General features: G+C 44.4%; 1 protein-coding gene across 1 annotated transcript; it reads right to left on the reverse strand.

The window, feature by feature from the left end:
• Positions 1-166: 166 nt before the first annotated feature.
• On the reverse strand, positions 167-8,289 carry LOC308428308 (FERM and PDZ domain-containing protein 2-like; the record flags this gene model as incomplete). Its single annotated transcript, XM_080926732.1, has 5 exons — positions 167-307; positions 556-747; positions 2,719-2,784; positions 6,644-6,798; positions 8,166-8,289. The coding sequence occupies 5 exons, from the start codon at positions 8,287-8,289 to the stop codon at positions 167-169; spliced, it is 678 nt and encodes a 225-aa protein (XP_080782858.1).
• Between the last annotated feature and the right edge of the window lie 10,142 nt (positions 8,290-18,431).

The following is an 18,431-nucleotide window of genomic DNA, read 5'->3' on the forward strand; positions in this document are numbered from 1 at the left end:
CTATGAAAGCTGTATTAGGCGCAGTGACTCTAGGCATTTCCTGGGAAAGTGACACTTGTGTGGGAGCTCTCTGTGTACAGAGCGGGGATGTCCACACACTCAGGGCAGGAGAGCACAGAATGGTCACGTGACGTACCCTCTGTCCAAACAGGAACACCGAGGACTTTTACTCACCTCTCCGAGGCTGCAGAGCATCAGAGGCCCGAGACCTGAGGCTCTCGCTGCCAGCCTGGTGCAGTCTGCTCCTGAGGACGCGGCTTCTGTCCTGCTGTTCACAGGCGTTTTCCTCTACAACTCTCCGCTCCACCTGAGTGAGGGTCGAGGGACCCACAAATCAGCAACAAGTCAGAAGGCTGCATTTATACCGACACACGCAAGCTCCCTGTCACGGTAACTAACTCTTTGCTAGACACGTGCTCTAATGCTGAGCTTCTAAATTGTTATCTAATTTTCATTCATTATATTATTCATTTAAATTTAATTAGCTGATTTAAGTCCCAATCGCCACGCATAGCTGGTGGCTGCCTAGTGGGAAAGACGGGCTCTACAACTGACCTCGGAGATGGTGCCCAGCACCAAACCCACCAGCCGACTGATATGGAGACTGGCAGGGGCTGGGTACACAGCCACTTCTTCCTGATGAACCCGGCAGGCTTCCAGAACCGCCTGCAGTGGCCGCCGGCTCCGTGGCTGGTCTTCACACATGGCCAGCAGGAGGGAGTGTACAGGCTCTTGAAGCTGCAGGGGCTGCAAAGCATACACTGGTGACAAGTGTGGCCACAGCTGTAGCTATGAGGAGTGTCTGCTGCAGGGTACCAAAGCCTACATCTCCCGGAGACTCCAGAAAACACATTCATCACAACTGGAACAAGTCCGTTTCTTCTGGAACGGACATCTGATTTGTCATTGAGTTCGAGCAATGGTTTCTGCATCCAAAGTGCACAGTGATGCTCTCTAACCTTAGCTCTTCTGCTCAGATGCAAGCTTGGCAGACTGATGGAAAGCCTGGGCTGAATATCGTGGACCCTGACCTGAGCCAAACGCTTGGCCACACCAGTAGTCAGACACACATGCATACACACACACACACACACACACACACATGCATACACACATACACATGCATATACACACACATGCATACACACACACACACACACACACACACATTGTTGACCTGGTATCCTGCTACTTCCTACGTTTATTTGGTTCTCTCATGACAACTTTCCCCTTGAAACATGAGTACAAGGGAATCAGACCTTTAAGTTAAAATGGCTTGCATGAAGTCAGAAGCTGCAAAGGGCTCAGTCACAGTCACCATTGCTAGAAGTTCATAACCCCCCCCACACACACACACACACACATCGGGCCAAAGAAAAAATAGTCTTATACAAGAACTCCCTCCATGCTCTCAGGGAGCCTGTGTGGTACTTGTCTTTACAGCATGCAGGTCATTGTGTCAAGTGTGTACACAGTTCACTAGAGGCCACTGTGCCCAGCACAGTAGCTTCAGGAAGCACGGGCCCCCACAAGTATTCAGGCATAAACCTGACCTAGGCAGATCTCAAGCAACAGCAGGGCTTTGAGGACAAGGTAGAAAGACTTTTCAGGTGGCATTTTTGCAAAAACAGAGGGGTACAGGTGAGTTAGTTCGAAAGAGCTGGTGTGTGTGTGTGTGTGTGTGTGTGTGTGTGTAAGGAAACTGTGACTGTAGGGCTAAGACAGAATGTGTGTGGTGTCCCCAAAGAACTGGGTCCAAGATGGGGCTGGCAGAGCAGTAAGCCAAGTACAGGTTTACAAGTCACAGTCCTGAGACAAGTCCTGGGGATGTCAGAGAACCAGCAAAAGCCAAGTTCTGGAGTCCACGTTGCCTGGTAGATGCTGAAATATGTAACTGGGGTAGCAGGTAGCCTGTGGGGGTCTTACCTCAGGCAGGATGAGTTGTAAATAGTTTTCTGATTAAAGGATGGGAGGTGAGGAAGAGAGGGAGGGAGAAAGGGGGTGGACTGGTGAAAGGAGAGGGATGGTCCTGTGGTTAGGTTCAATGATGCTTTTATAGTCCTACTTTTTAAAGAACTCGTATGATGTCAAATGAAAATATGCATTCACACATGAATGCAGGTACGAACACCCATTTGCACATGCACACACACACATGAATGCAGGTACGAACACTCATTTGCACACGTACACACACATGAATGCATGCATGCACATGGTGCGTGTATTCATCAGTTGAATTGTACAATATACTTTACCCCATAAAGTTTCTATGTTTTGAGGCTTGCCATAGTCAGTAACAAGCTAGTCTGAAACCTCTTTCAGATGATACATAGTGGGGTGCGTTTTACCTCAGTTACTGAGCAGGGAACCCATTTTGCAGGGCAGCAGTTCACTTTTAGAATCAGGAAGAGCTGATTCTAAAAGCATGTGAGAGTGAAATACTCTAACCTGCTACTTCTTCTGGTCAGAGTGAACAAGTGAATCTTAGGTTGACTCCCAGTCCCAGCTTGGGTCTGCTTGGAGTGTTGGAGATGTTTGTTTATGGATTGAGGCAAGGGGGGCATGAGTTGTGCAATTGGCTGGTAATGCCCATGTGTGGCTTTGGACAGAAAGGTGTTAAGACCTACGCTCAATGTGTGTGGTCCAGCACAGGGGAGCTGCTAAGCTAATTCAGAGAGATGAGCTGGGGAGATGAGATTATTCTTCTGTACAGACCTGGTTTGGTGGAACACGAAACCCGGCTGACCAGTAGAGAGTCATCCCTAAGGAATAAACGTGCATCTGCCCAAGAGAAAAGCACATGGTTAGACGTCAGGCATGTGACTCCGCAGTCCAGCAGGCCAAGTACAGCAGTTTCCACAAGGAAGGGGTGGGAATCTGGCTATCCCAGCACCATCTGCACATTCTTAACCTTTGCTGCCTCCTACGCTGCAGGCTAGAAACTTGTTTTCTAGCAGTAACTATGACTCCCAGATTGGTGAAAAAATAAGAACATCTGTTAGGGTACTTCTGGAAAAAATTTAAAATGCTGCTTTATTGGGAATAAAGAAGCATGTGACTGGTCCCACGTGTGCCCTGTTGTTTCTGTCTGCAATGCCACATGATATACGGGATCACGGCGGCCATTTTGCCACCACGTGGAAATAAGCATAAGGAGTGGAAAGAAATTCGCCCTGAATCCTTGTTGATATCACTGAGCTGCTACCCACACCTAAATTTCTTCTGAAGTAACTAAAGGCTAACTGCGGGTCTGGATGCTGTATTTTGGACTTTCTGATTCTTGTAACCAAAGCCAGCTGCACACTACATGATGTGGTCAGTCTTACAACAAAACCCTGTATCTTGTCGGGAAATGACACAGTGTAACAGTAAGAGTTTGGTCAGATTTCTTGAAGCTCCTCATTTTTTACAGTGAACATTCGGAGTACAAAAGTACATGGAGTGATAATTATCCGGCCAAGCCTTTTGTTTATTTAACTGTATCTTATCTTCACAACAACCCTCTGAGGAAGATCTTTAACTGTCCCCATTTTAGGTAAGAGAAAAATAAAGCAAAGAGAAGCTACAGGGTTTGCCTGAATAAGACCCGAACATGGAATTGAATTCAAGCCCTAGAGCTGTTGTCCTTAGCTTCAGAGCTGTGGGCTCCAGGCGAATGAAAATCCTTTGGTTGATGCCCATTGTCTTGAAGATCTTTTTCTCAGGAAAAGATTTTGAAGGTCAGATGTGTTTCTAACATGGGCAGAGCTCTGGAAGAGAAGCCCCTCAAAGTAGTGAACCATGTGGAAAAGCCATGGTGCCTGGAGCAGAAAGGGGATCTAGCACAAGTGGCTTTGGGGTCCCACATCATAGGAATGAGGAGTGAATCGTGTGACCTGTGCCAGTAAATTATTGTCTTTATCTGAAATTGCACCCCTAAAGCCCATCCCCACCCCTAGACCCAGTGTGGGAAAGTTAGGCTTCATCGTCACAGCAGTAACCCTGATCAGAAGTGGGGTAGCATCTGAGCACAGCAGGGGCACTATCCACACCCAGGACATCTGGGTCCCAAAGCAATGTCTGAAAATGTCCCGGGGGCAAATTTGAGCCCAGTAGGCTCCATCCCAAATCCTAAATACAGCCTCCAGAGCGACATGGGAGAAGAGAAGGCAGGGGAGACATTTTGAAGGCAGATCCTGGCTCTGTGCACAGGAACACATCTGCTTGCTCAGAGGATATGGAGAGGTAGGGAAGCCTAAGGGGCTCCCAGCTAAAGACTTGCCCACATCTGCCACCTGCTCCTGGTCTAGACTTAGGAATGGTTCTAGATGCACTGTTTAGAGTAAGATGTCAGTCTCAGAATGCAGCCAAGGCTAGGGGAAGGTCCTAAGCACAGCCTCTACATTCTCCACCTCCCAGATACCCCTCACACCTCATGCCAGTTGGAGGGAGAATTGATGTGGTGAAGGGAAGGGAGCAGTGGTCATCAGAGCTGCTTGGATGTAGTAGACCAAGAGACCAGATGACCCCGCCTGCTGCTGCTTCTAAGGAGGCAGAGGATACTGCCTTCAGCCTCTCCTGGAGGCACTCCAGAGGCCAGTCAGAACGGAGGGGTAAACAGCCAATACAAACACTTTCAAGCTTCCTTAGAACCCAGTCCCACCCCACACTGGCTCTCTCTGACTCAGACTCCCTGTCATTCTTTCCCTAGCTAGCGTCTTCAAAGTATTCCTGCCCAGTTCTGGCCTCAGCCTCTTCCGGCCTTAGAATTCCCCAGGGCCTAGTGCTTCTGCATAGGAAATAGGGGAGCTGGATTTTCTCTAGCTCTGGACTGCCAGGACATAGGAGTGGCTGGACCTTCCTCAAGCCAAATTGCCATAGGGAGTGTAAGGTCTTCCCGGCGAGTGCTAGGGACACAGGGAAGTCCCCAGCAGTACTTCATAGCTAGTTCAGCTCAGCTCCTCTACAAAGCACTGTCTGAGGCAAGGATAGGGTGCTTCATTTAAAAGCCCAGAGCAACCAGAGTGTGGAGGAGGGGGAAAAACAAACAAGGGCAGGTATGGTACACAAAGTCACCATGCTGTCACAGAACCCAGGGAAGGACAACAGACATGGCTCCCTAGCTTCCAGAAGTGATCTCCAGAAGAGTAAAGAGACTGAACATTTTAAATCTGTCAATGAGGGGAAAGAGGAGAGAGGATTTGCCCTCTCAGTCAGCCCTCTTGCTCACCACTGGCTAGGGCTTGTCCATGTTGGCTATCAGCCCTTTGCCCCAAAATTTGCATGTCACATTGGTGTGTCCCTGTAGAAAGCCAGAGCTCAGAGTCAGTGTGACATGTTCAAGGAGGCTAGAACGTGGCAGGCAAATTAGCCCAGGTGGGGCACCAGGCTGTAGATACAGGCTAGAGTCTGAGAAGCAGCTGTCTCCATCTCCCCAGAGGCCCAGTGACTCACCCAGGGACCTCACAGCAGAGGAGGGTGTGCAGGCCTGGAAGAAGGAACCCTGTGCAATAGGTGTTCGTGTTCCCATCGGGACAGTATAACGTGGAGCTACATGGAGCCTGGTGAGCCAAACCTGGAAGACCTGACGGGAGAGCAGCAGCTTTCCGGGGTGGTCCTGCAGGGGGGTCCCCATGAAGGGCCAAGGGAGAAGGGCTGTGCTCACCCGGCACTGTGTGGCTACCCTGAGCACTAATAATTATTAGTTTATAGCTGAAAATACTGGAACATGTTGCTGTTCAGAAGGAAAATACTATTTCACTGAGGAAAGTCTTCAGAAGGCTTCACCATCAGCAAAAGGCACTTGGCATGGCTTTTATTTATTATTATTATTAGCTTTTTGTCTGTTTTGTTTTGTTGGATTATCAAGACAGGGTTTCTCTGTGTGGCCTTGGCCTTCCTAGAACTCACTTTGAAGACCAGGCTGGCCTTGAACGCCTGCCTCTTCCTCCCTAGTGCTGGGCTTAAAGGTGTTTGCCACAACCACCCAGGCCCAGCTTTGGCATATTTTATTCTCCCACCCCTCTCCATTACACTGCATCTCACATGAGTGCTGTCGATTCCTCACAGACATCCATTTCGTTTCTAGTTCATAAATGACAAGCGCCTCTGCTAAAACCACTTGAACTCTATATAAACGCCATTCACTTGGACGGCTCTTGCTTTATGTTACCAATGGTCACATTATGCAAACCATTTGCCCACAGTGTTCCCCAACATTTCTTTTTATATTCCCCTCCCTCTCCCTAGCTCCTCCCATTCTCCCCCCACGTGTGTGTGTGTGTGTGTGTGTGTGTGTGTGTGTGTGTGTGTGTGTGTCCTGGAATCCTGCCCCCGCCATCTTTTAGCACTGGGACTAAGGGTACGCACCACCACACCTGGCTTTCTGCATGCTTACATGCAAGCACTGTAACCAGCAAGCCACCTCCCAAGCCACCAACACTGTCTGTAATGCTGACAAATCTGGATCAAAAGAGTTACATTTGTATTGCTTAACTGAGAAACTTGGGTTCAGAAAGGTTGAACTGTCTCGTCCAAAAGCTACTATGTTGCTGGAAAGAAAGCCCGGAAACAACCAGCTTTAAGCCCACTCTTCCTCAGAACTGGAGCTGGGCAGAGAGTTTTGGGTGTCTTCTCTGGAAAGGCAGGATACCACACCTACCTGAGATGCATCAGGCAGCTCCTCGTTTGGGCCCTGTAGCAGTTCAGGAGCCTTGAATGGTGCAGCTTCTATGTGAGAAACATGGTCTTGGAAAGAAATGCTTCCAGCTGCAGAAAGCAGGAGAGACCAGGGGCAGACCACATAGTCTGATGAATCTGAAAAGGAGGCAATGATGGGGTATAGGTCAGTGTGCCTGTACTTGCTCCTAAGACTGATTCTGACCTACATAGACACAGAACAGAATAAATCCCACCCAGCACATAGAAAAGTGTATCACAAAAAGGTAGCTGTAACTGGACAAGAATTTAGCACCGACATCCAAATCTATCAAGGACCTAAAACTTTTAAAGACCAGCTAGAAATTGCTGCAGACCTGAGTTCCTTGCAGCTAGTCCAGGGCCTGAGGCAGCTGCTCATGGCACAGATCTACAGACGTTCTTCAGATCCCACTGGATGGGAGACAGGAGTGAGGGTTCAGGAGGAAGAGAAGCTAAGGCATAGGTGTGTGCCCTCACGTGCTCTGATGCTGATGCTGCAGCTGCTAAGTCAGGGGGTTTCTGAGTTGATCCCTAAGTGTAGGTTCTCTATATTTACTCCATCTATGATCTGAACACCTCATAGCTCTGAATCGACTTTTCTTCCCATCTCCTTTAACCATTTCGATGAACAGTTCTTCCCAGAGGAGGCTCTGCAGAGACCTCACAGGAAGGAGGTGCGCTCTACAATGTCTAGGAGCCAGTGGTATGAATATGAAATGACCATGTAGGAGCGCCTCTGTCCTAAACTCAGCCTCGGGATATGAAAGCCCTTCTGTTCCCTCAAGGCCTGGCCTCACCCTATGACCATTTTCTCATGGTACTGCAGGCTCTGGTCTTCCTGTCCACATACCGTCAGCCTGCTCACCGGAGCATGCCCACATTCCAAAGGGTCCTGCCTAATTTCCATGCCCTCTGTGAGTCATCATCTGACAACTGCCTCTACTCCATCTGGACCATGACTGAAAACTACCGCTGGCCAGATAATCCAGGGACCTTTGTCATCATGAGCTATAAGCACAGATCCTCCTCCAGGACAACACCCAAACCCAGAAAGGGACAAGCCCTTGGCTCCAAGGGTCCCTGTAGAATGGCCTAATGCCCCCATTGTCTCCACAGCACAGCTTGATGACTGTTTGTGTTAAACTCCCTGGTTTAGAACACGGGTTCTGCCTTCTGATGGGACAGTCTGACAGGTGTGTGGGCATGTCCCGACTGTTGGAAGAGGTCTATGTTGCTGCCTCTGGTTTCTCCATTAGCACCATGCAAGTCCACAGCAGAGGCATAGACTTTGGTTGTTGGTTCTTTGGTTGTGTGGCACAAGCCTTGGAGACATGCCACCTCTCACTTCAGCTGCCTGGCGGGTACCATTTGTGGTCTTGTTCTAAAAGCTTAGGGTTGATCACAGATCAAGACGATAAGGACGTTTGCTTAGGAAGCTTTACTTTCAGTGTACTGTGACTCGGTTGCCCCAAGCACTCACTTACCATTACGTAGGTCTTCTAGGAGCCGCTCAGCAGCCAGTGACAAGAGGGACCAGATTTCCTCTTCAGACAGGGCTTCACCTCTGATCTGCAGGGCACTGGCAAGTGTCACAGAGGCCACACTCATGCCTGTGAAGACACATATTACAGAGCACTGCAAAGTGGGAATGTTCCGTCACTCCAGCTACTGGGGACTGTGTGGATGCCCTGCTTCCATCCCCGAACCTCTAAAGCACAGAGCAAGCAGACTGGAGAAGGAGAGGTGTGTTCACTTCGCCTGGCCAGACAGGTCTGTGGTTTCTTGGTGACTTGGTCAATTAAGATTAGATGAAGGGTTAAACAAGTAACAAGAAACATGTAGCAAGTACCCCTCCTGTAGGAGAGTTCCCTATACCAGGGAGTATTTATTTATTACCTGCACTTCATCTCTGCCTGGGAAACAAGACTGACAAATGTTTTAGCCTGAAACGCAGGAGTTCACCTTTAGTTGTCAGCTCCACAGAGCTGGCTGCAATGCCAGCACAGGCCCTTCTGCCAGTGCCAGCGCTTGCCTGCAGAGGGAGAATTTCCCAAAGGGAACAAGAGCCTAAGTTCCAAAGCAGGAGGGTGCACAAAGAAACTGGAGGAAGTGCCCTGCCAAGAGAGATGCTTTGTTTCCTTCTAGAAGGATCCTTTAAACCAAAGCTGACATTTCAACTTGTCCCCCACCCCCAAGACACCCTCACTAATCTCCAAAGCCCTGCTGGAGGCAGCTGGAAGGACTAAAGCTTTTTCTAATCTGTTTATGGCAGCAGAGCTTTGGCTGCAGCAGAGCCTGGAAGGCAGGTTTACCCTGCGGGGCTGGGTAAGGAACCCACAGGCAGCCCCAGTCTCCAGGTGCTGAGCAAAGCTGACTACTCACCAGCTGCTCAGCACCTGGGGGTGGAGGCAGGTGCCAGGCTCTTCCAGCTGCACCTGGAGGGGGCTCTGGGAGCTGTGATTTGTCACAGGTACTCTATGAGGACCCCTATGGTCTCCAGTCAGAGGGGACTCTAGCCAGCCCAAGCAGGGCAAGCATGACTCTGGCAGGCTTTGTCCTTCTCCCTGATTATCTCTGCCTTGCTAAAACTCCATTAAATTTTATTCTTAATGCTAGCCACCAAGGTCTATGCCCTTATTTGGCCACTTCCTCCTCCTGAGGCTCACTAACCAAGGTCCAGCTAGCAAAGTTCAAAGATCAAAAGCCCCCTTTTGGCTCACCTGATTAACACGCTCAATTAAAATTAAATACTTCATCTAAACATGGAGTTTCCCTATTTACTTTTATAAACTACCATTTGCCCATGGGCAGCATCTGTCTCCTCTCCATCCAGAGGCAGTCCTTTGTCCTCAGGACACATGCCCATCCTCCTTCTCTCTTGTTCCCTTCCCCCACTTCCTCTTTCTCCTGTCTTTGTCTCTTATTCCCTGCCCTATGTCCTGGGGCAAATAGATCTCCTTTGAGGTGACTGTCTCTGAGGGTCCTGTACCCACAGACACAGATGGGAATCTGTCTCAGCAGCCAGGTGAACGTCTGAGATGCTGTGTAGATCTGGTTACACCAAGTTCTGCCGAGTTCTGCCTGTGTTCGTCAGAATCACACCACACCTGTATTTGTACAGTGATATATGTCCACTCAAATCTTGTGGAGAGGAATTAGGATCCAACCCAGGGTCTTGATTATCTCTTTTTCTCTCTGTTTCGTTCTTTATGCTTTCTCTCTTTCTTTCCCCTTCTCTCCCCTTAAAAACTGTTAAGGAACTATGAGCTAAACATTCCCTTTTATCTACCTGTTTCTAATTGTAATCACAGTAAATGGCTTTTATCAAAGATAAGGGAGAAAGACTTTGATTCTCAGACAAAACTCTCAAAATTCCAAAGGGAAGCCAGACTAGAAGAATAAAATAACCAACTGCAATGTAAATCTGTTAGGCCGACTGGCTTCTTAAGAAGTCACTTCAGTTCAGTAATGCCAAGGAGAAAGGCTGGCCTTTCAGCAAACAACCATGGGCTCTTCACAGAGGCCCTGAACACTGGCCCAAACCTCAATTAGCTCAAAGCGAGTTGTAGATTTACATAGTTCACAAACGATATCCTTTCAGGAAAGCAAAGGAGAAAGCATAGGGACCAGGGCTGGTTAAAGGTTTTGTGACTGGAATATCAAGGACATAATCTATAAAAGGTTGTTTAAGTGATGAATAGGGCATCAGAGAAATTAAATTTTTTGCTCTGAGAAAAATCCTATGAAGAGTATGAAAAGCAAATTTTACTATAATAAAATAAATTAAAACCACATATCAGAAAACACATAGCTAGAATATATATTTTTAAATTCTCACAACCCAACAATAAGAAAATGATCCAGAGGCAGCTGCCTACGTGTGAAGAGCTGAGTTCAAATCTCAGAGCACCTGTAAAAGCTGGCTGTGACATGGCCTATAATCACCTGTACCATGAGGGAGGAGCAGACAGGTGAACACCCAGGAGTTCAGATGCCAGCTGGTCTGACATACAGACAGGCAGCCCTGTCAGGGGTTGGGGGGCCCTTCCTCAAGGTAGAAGGTAAGGGCTAACCTCAGGGCCATTTTCTGACCTGTATGCACGTGTCATGATAAATGTATATCTACACTCACATTCATGCACACTTGCTCACTTGTACAAACACACACAAGAAAATAAACAGTATAATTAGAAAATGACACAATCATGTCCCTAAAGATGTTTACACAGATACCAAATTAAAACCATAAAAACATATTAGACATCATTAGATATGAGAGAAATGCAAATTAAAGCCACAATAACATGGTACTGTAAACTCATTGGAATTACTAAGATAAACATTTGTCATAATCCAAATGCTAGTGGGTAATGCATAGAAACCCAATCTTTACACAGCCAGAAAGACTGTGTAAGCTGGGAAATGGTTTGATAAAAATCCTATAAAATTAAGCGTGCAATTGCTTTATGACCTAGCATAAGCAAGTAAAACTGAACATGCATGTAAATACACATGCTCCCATGCACTCAGGAAGCATATAAGTGTAGAAGCTTTGCTTAAACTCACTGGAGTTGGTGAACCCAAACATGTGATGTGTGTGTGTCCATGCAGACACACATGTGGGCTGAGACGGTCTCAAAATTCAAACACCGAACCCTGCACAAAGACCACACTGCACCCAAGAGGCACATTGGACTTTGTCAGAAATGCAACTGCAAAGTCCAAATGGCAAATGTGTAGATCAAACAACTGGGGTCCTCAAGGAAGACATTATTTAAAGAAAGCTAAGGGAGGGAGAAAGGAAGGGAGGGAGGAAGGGGGAAGAGAAGTAAGTCACAGAGTGTCAAAGTAAACGCCTTTCTAAGTCTTCTTATCCACAGAAGCAGGGAGTGGCTCCCTCCGACACCACAGAGCTTGGCCTCAGCTGTGCCTCCTTTTAACCCCATTCTCTGACCTGGTTACTACCTGAACTGTCAGCGTGACCCCTGGAAATCTCTCAAAAGATTTATGCTAGGGCTGGAAAGATGGCTCAACAGTTATGAATAGGTACTGCTCTTGCAGAGAACAAATGACTTTTAAGAAGTAAAAGTAAAATCTTAAAGCTAGCCTCCAACAATGCTCTAAAAAAAAAAAAAAAGATTGGTCTGCATTAACTCAGTTCAGAGCCCCCTGGTGCCAACAGAAGTTTCTATAGAGGTCTTTTCAAAATAATCAGTATCTACTATTTAGCATTGCAGCTGTCCATGATCACAGTAGGATTTGCACAGGCAGCAAGTGAGTTGAAAATCCATATAGTAGCTGGTGAGATAGAAGACATCAGTCAATTCAAAAAGTCTTCCCATATCTCCAAGAAGCTAGAAAGTCACTTTTACTCGTAGAACTGTGTCCCAGTTCAGGGTGGTACATGTGCTCTGGGCTATTTACAAAGGCTCTAAACATTTGCCTCCAGCCCACCATCAGAACCGGAACAAGTCGGAAGCAGATGCTAAGCCAGATTTGTGGGCTGCTCAGCAGATGGATAAAGGTGTGTCCTTGTATCTCTCAAAGACCTGTTGGGAGCACAAAGGTCCTTGTGTTTAATGATAAGACCAAAGGGAAGCAGGAATGTTAACCTTGCAGCAGTCTCTTCCATGAGAGAGATGTACAACCTGTTTTTCCACCCAGAGGGCAGGAATGGAAGTAGTTAATAGACTGGTGATTTGTGCTATCTGTAGGTCCAGACCATACCAACCTCCATCAACCAGGACCAGAAGTAGCTAATAGACCAAATGACTTCTGTCTGCATGACCTATGACCTAGACCCCACCAGATCCTCCCCCAGGCCCTTAAGGTAATACATGTAACCTGTCTCTAGAACCCAGCTTCATGGAAGATGTGACATACACTTTGAGGTTTGACATAATATGGGAACTTGTGCCCTGGGAATTGTGTTACACATAATATCTTTTCAAATTGTACTGTACTCAAATACGCCTAAAATAAACTGCCCAGTGTCTGAACTTAGAAGTTTGAACTAACACCAGCTACTGAGTCGTGTTGAACTGGATTTCCTTCTTGCCCCACACAGATCAACATTCTGCTGGCCTTGGTGTCTGCAGAGACCCCTGCAGGGACCAGGAAGATATGTTGGATCTAGGCATTTAACCAACCTTCAGTGACTGCTAAATTAACTGAGTGGAGATCTCAGTGGCCACACATAACAGAGAGAGCAAGGCTCGGGAAGTAATTAAATGTGCAAATAGTAACAATGAAAAACAACAAGGCACTCCTGGGGAAGAGCAGGAGGGAGATTTTTCCAGAAGTGCCTTCTATATCATTTAAGATCGTATTTTCAAACCACTCTAGAAAAATATGATACATGCAAAGCAAGGACGAAAGTTGCCCATAGGAGCTGGAAAGATGCCTCTCTTGCTGGGCTGGAGAGATGGCTCAGCGGTTAAGAGCACTGGCTGCTCCTCCAGAGGTCCTGAGTTCAACGCCATGGTGGCTCACGGCCATGTGCAATGGGATCCGATGTCTGAAGATAGATATAGTGTACTCATATACATAAAATAAAAGAAAAAATCTTTTAAAAAAAAGATGTCTCACTGGCAAATGCTGCTCTTGTCAGGGACCAGAGTCCCAGCATCCACATGGTGTGGCTCACAAGTGTCTGTAACTCCAGTTCCAAGAGTTAATCTGGACTCCACTGACACCACACTCATGTGGTACATGAACACACATTTAGATAAACCATGTGTACAAATAAAAAATAAATAAGTAAAGCAGCCCATAAATAGAACAAAATGCAAACAAGTCATCATTTGCAAGGAGACCCAACTAAAAGGCCCAGTAAATATCTTCAACAAAATTATAGAAGAAAACTTCCCTAACCTAAAGAAAAAAATAATCATGAACATACAAGAAGCCTACAGAACTCAAAATAGATTGGACCAGAAAAGAAATTTCTCCTGGCACATAATAGTCATAACACCAAATGTTCAAAACAAAGTAATTATACTAAAAGCAGTAAGGGAAAAAGGACAGGTAACATATAAAGGCAGACCAATCAGAATTACACCAGACTTCTCAACAGAAACTATGAAAGCTAGAGGATCCTGGACAGACATATAGATCCTAAGAGAACACAAATGCCAGTCCAGGTTACCATATTCAGCAAAACTCTGTTACTATAGATGGAGAAACCAACATATTCCAAGACTAGACCAAAATTACACAATATTTGTCCACAAATTCAGCCCTACAGAGGATAATAGATGGAAAACTTCAACACAAGAAAGGAAACTACACCCTAGGAAAAAGCAAGAAAATAATCATCTTGCAACAAAACTAAAAGAAGAAAGGCACATAAACATAATTCTACATCTAACAACAAAAATAACAGAAAACAACAATCATTGTTCATTAATATCTTTTAACATCAATGGACTCAATTGCCCAATAAAAAGACATAGACTATCAGACTGGATAAAAAAAAATCAGGATCCAGCATTTTGCTGCATACAGGAAACTCATCTCAGCAACAAAGACAGGCACTACCTCAGAGTAAAAAGTTGAGAAAAACTGTTCCAGGCAAAAAAAATCCTAAAAAAAGAAGCTGGAGTAGCCATCCTAATATCAAATAAAATAGATTTTCAACCAAAAGTCATCAAAAAAGATCACTTTTTACTAATCAAAGGAAAAATCTATCAAGATGAACTCTCAATCCTGAACATCCATGTTCCAAATACAAGGGCACACACATTCATAAAAGAAACCCTACTAAAGCTCAAAGCATATAGTGCACCACACACAATAATAGTGGGAGACTTCAACACCCCACTCTCATCAATAGATAGATCATGGAAGGAGAAACTAAACAGAGATACAGTGAAACTAACAGAAGTTATAAACCAAATCGATTTAACAGACAACTATAGAATATTTCATCCTAAAACAAAAGAATGCACCTTCTTCTCAACACCACACAGCACATTCTCCAAAATTGATCATATAGTTGATCACAAAACAGGCCTCAACAGACACAAGAACATCTAAATAATCCCATGCATCCTATCACATCACCATGAACTGAGGCTGGTCTTTATAACAACAAAACCAACAAAAATCCCAAATACACATGGAAGCTGATCAATGTTCTACTCAATGATAACATGGTCAAGGAAGAAATAAAGAAAGAAATCAAAAACTTTTTAGAACTTAACAAAAATAATGGCACAACATACCCAAACTTATGGGATACAAAGAAAGCAGTACTAAGAGGAAAACTCATAGCTCTGAGCACCTCCAAAAAGAAATTGGAGAGAGCATACATTAACAGCTTGACAGCTCACCTAAAAGTTCTAGAACAAAAAGAAGCAGATACACCCAAGAGGAGTAGATGGCAGAAAATAATCAAACTCCGAGCTAAAATCAACCAAGTAGAAACAAAAAGAATTATACAAAGAATCAACAATACCAGGAGCTGGTTCTTTGAGAAAATCAACAAGATCAGAAAACCCTTAGCCTGACTAAACAGAAGCCACAGAGAGAGTATCTAAATTAACAAAATCAGAAATGAAAGAAGAGACATAACAACAGAAACTGAAGAAATTCAAGAAATCATCAGATCCTATTACAAAAGCCTATACTCAACAAAACTGTAAAATCTGAAGTAAATGAAAATTTTTCTAGACAGATAGCAAGTTCAAAAGTTTAATCAGGATCAGATAAACTATCTAAACAGCCTCATAATCCCTAAAGAAATAGAAGCAGTCATCAAAAGCCTCCCAACCCCCCCCCAAAAAAAGCCAAGGAGTTTAGTGCAGAATTCTATCAGACTTTCATTGAAAAACTAATACCAATATTCTCCAAACTATTCCACAAAATAGAAACAGAGGGAACACTTCCCAACTCATTCTTTGAAGCCACAATCATGCTCATTCCTAAACCACACAAAGACACTATCAAGAAAGAGAACTTCAGACCAATTTCTTTCATGAACATTGATGCAAAAATACTCAATAAAATTCTTGCAAACTGAATCCAAGAACATATCAAAGTGATCATTCCTCATGATCAAGTAGGCTTCATTACAGGGATGCAAGGATGGTTCAATATACAGAAATCCATCAAATGTAATCTACTATATAAACAAACTGAAAGAAAAAAAAAAACACATGTTAAAAGTCTTAGAAAGATCAGAAACTCAAGGCTCATACTTAAACTTAGTAAAAGCAATATACAGCAAACCAGTAGCCAACATCAAACTAAATTGAGAAACTTGAAACAATCGCACTAAAATCAGAGACTAGAAAAGGATATCTACTATCTCCCTACCTATTCAATATAGTACTGCAAGTACTATCCAGAGCAATCAGACAGCAAAAAGAGGTCAAAGGGATACAAATTGCAAAGGAAGAATCAAAATATCATTATTTGCAGATAATATGAGAGTATACTTAAGTGACTTCAAAAATTCCACCGGAGAACTTTTACAGCTGATAAACAACTTCAGCAAAGTGGCTGGCTATAAAATTAACTCAAACAAATCAGTAACCTTCCTCTACTCAAAGAAAAAACAGACTGAGAAAGAAATTAGAGAACCGACACCCTTCACAATAGTCACAAAGAATATAAAATACCTTGGTGTGACCCTAACCAAGCATGTGAGGGATCTGTATGACAAAAACTTCAAGTCTCTGAAGAAGGAAATTCAAGAAGACCTCAGAAGGTGGAAAGATTTCTCATGCTCATGAATTGGAAGGATCAATATACTAAAAATGGCCATCTTGCCTAAGTGAATCTAGAGATTCAATGCAATCCCCATCAAAATTCTAACTCAATTCTTCATAGAGTTAGAAAGAGCAATTTACAAATTCATTTGGAATAATAAAAAACCCAGGATAGCAAAAACTATTCTCAACAATAAAAACAACTTCTAGAGGAATCACCATCTCTGACCTCAAGCTGTATTACAGATCAATTGTGATAAAAACTGCATGGTATTGGTACAGAGACAGGCAGGTAGATCAGTGCAATAGAATCAAAGACCCAGAAATAAACCCACACACCTATGGTCACTTGATCTTTGACAAAGGAGCTAAAAACATTCAATGGGAAAAAACAAAACAAAACAAAAAAAGAAAAAACAGCCTCTTCAACAAATGGTGCTGGTTCAACTGGCAGTCAGCATGCAGAAGAATGCAAATCAATCTCATCTTATCTCCTTGTACAAAGCTCAAGTCCAAGACTTGATCAAAGGATCAAAGACCTCCACATAAAACCAGGTACACTGAAACTAATAGAACAGAAAGTGGGGAGAAGCTTAGAACACATAGGCACGGGGAGAACTTCCTGAACAGAACCCTAATAGCTTATGTTCTAAGATCAATAATCTACAAATGGGACCTCCTGAAATTGCAAAGCTTCTGTAAGGCCAAGGACATTATCAAAAGAACAAAATGACAACCAACAGATTAGGAAAAGATCTTTACCAATCCTACATCTGATAGAGGGCTAGTATCCAATATATACAAAGAACTCAAGAAGTTATACTCTAGAGAAGCAAATAATCCTATTAAAAAATGGGGTACAGAGCAAAATAAAGAATTCTCAACTGCAGAATATTGGATGGCTGAGAAGCGCCTAAAGAAATGCTCAACATCCCTAATCATCAAGGAGATGCAAATCAAAACAACACTGAGCTTCTACCTCACACCAGTCAGAATGGCTAAGATCAAAAACTCAGATGACAGCAGATACTGGCGAGGATGTGGAGAAAGAAACACTCCTCCACTGTTGGTGGGGTTGTAAGATGGTACAACCATACTGGAAATCAGTCTGGTGGTTCCTTAGAAAATTGGACATACTATTACCTGAAGACCCGGCTATAACACTCCTAGGCATATACCCAAAAGATGTTCCAACATCTAACAAGGACATATGTTCCACCATGCTCATAGCAGCCTTATTTATAATAACCAGAAGTTGAAAGAATCCAGATGTCCTTCAACAGAGAAATTGATTCAGAAATTGTGGTACATTTACACAATGGAGTACTACTAACTATTAAAAACAACAACTTCATGAAACTCCAGGCAAATGGTTGGAACTTGAAGCTATCATCCTGAGTGAGGTAACCCACTCACAAAAGAACCCTCATGGTACATACTCACTGAGAAGCAAATACTAGCCCAAAAGTCTCACAATACCCAAGAAACAACTCACAGAAATTATGAAACTCAAACAGAAGAAGGGCAGAAGGTGGATGCTGCAGTCCTTCTTAGAAGAAAGAACAAAACACTCATTGGAGGAAATAATGGGACAAATAGAGGAGCAGGGATTGGAGAAAAGATCATCCAGAGGCTGCCTCACCTGGGGATCCATCTCATATGCAGCCACTAAACTCAAGCACTATTGCTGATGCCAAGTAGTGCTTACTGGCAGGAATCTGATATGAATGCTTCCTCAGAGGCTCTGCCAGAATTATACTGATACAAAGGAGGATGCTTGCAGCTAACCATCAGACTGAACACAGGGACCCCAATGAATTAGCTAGAGAAAGAACTGAAGGAGGTGAAAGGTTTTGCAACCCCATGAGAAGAACAAAATTATCAACTAATGAAACCTACCACAGCTCCCAGGGACTAAAACACCAACCAATGAGTTCTCATGGAGAGACCCATGGCTCCAGGTGTATACGCAGCAGAGGATAGCACTCTAGCATCAGTGGGAAGAGAGGCCTTCGATCCAGTGAAGACCCAGTGTAG

Source organism: Micromys minutus, assembly GCF_963924665.1.
Source record: "Micromys minutus genome assembly, chromosome: 12".
In the NCBI taxonomy this organism is placed as follows: domain Eukaryota; kingdom Metazoa; phylum Chordata; class Mammalia; order Rodentia; family Muridae; genus Micromys; species Micromys minutus.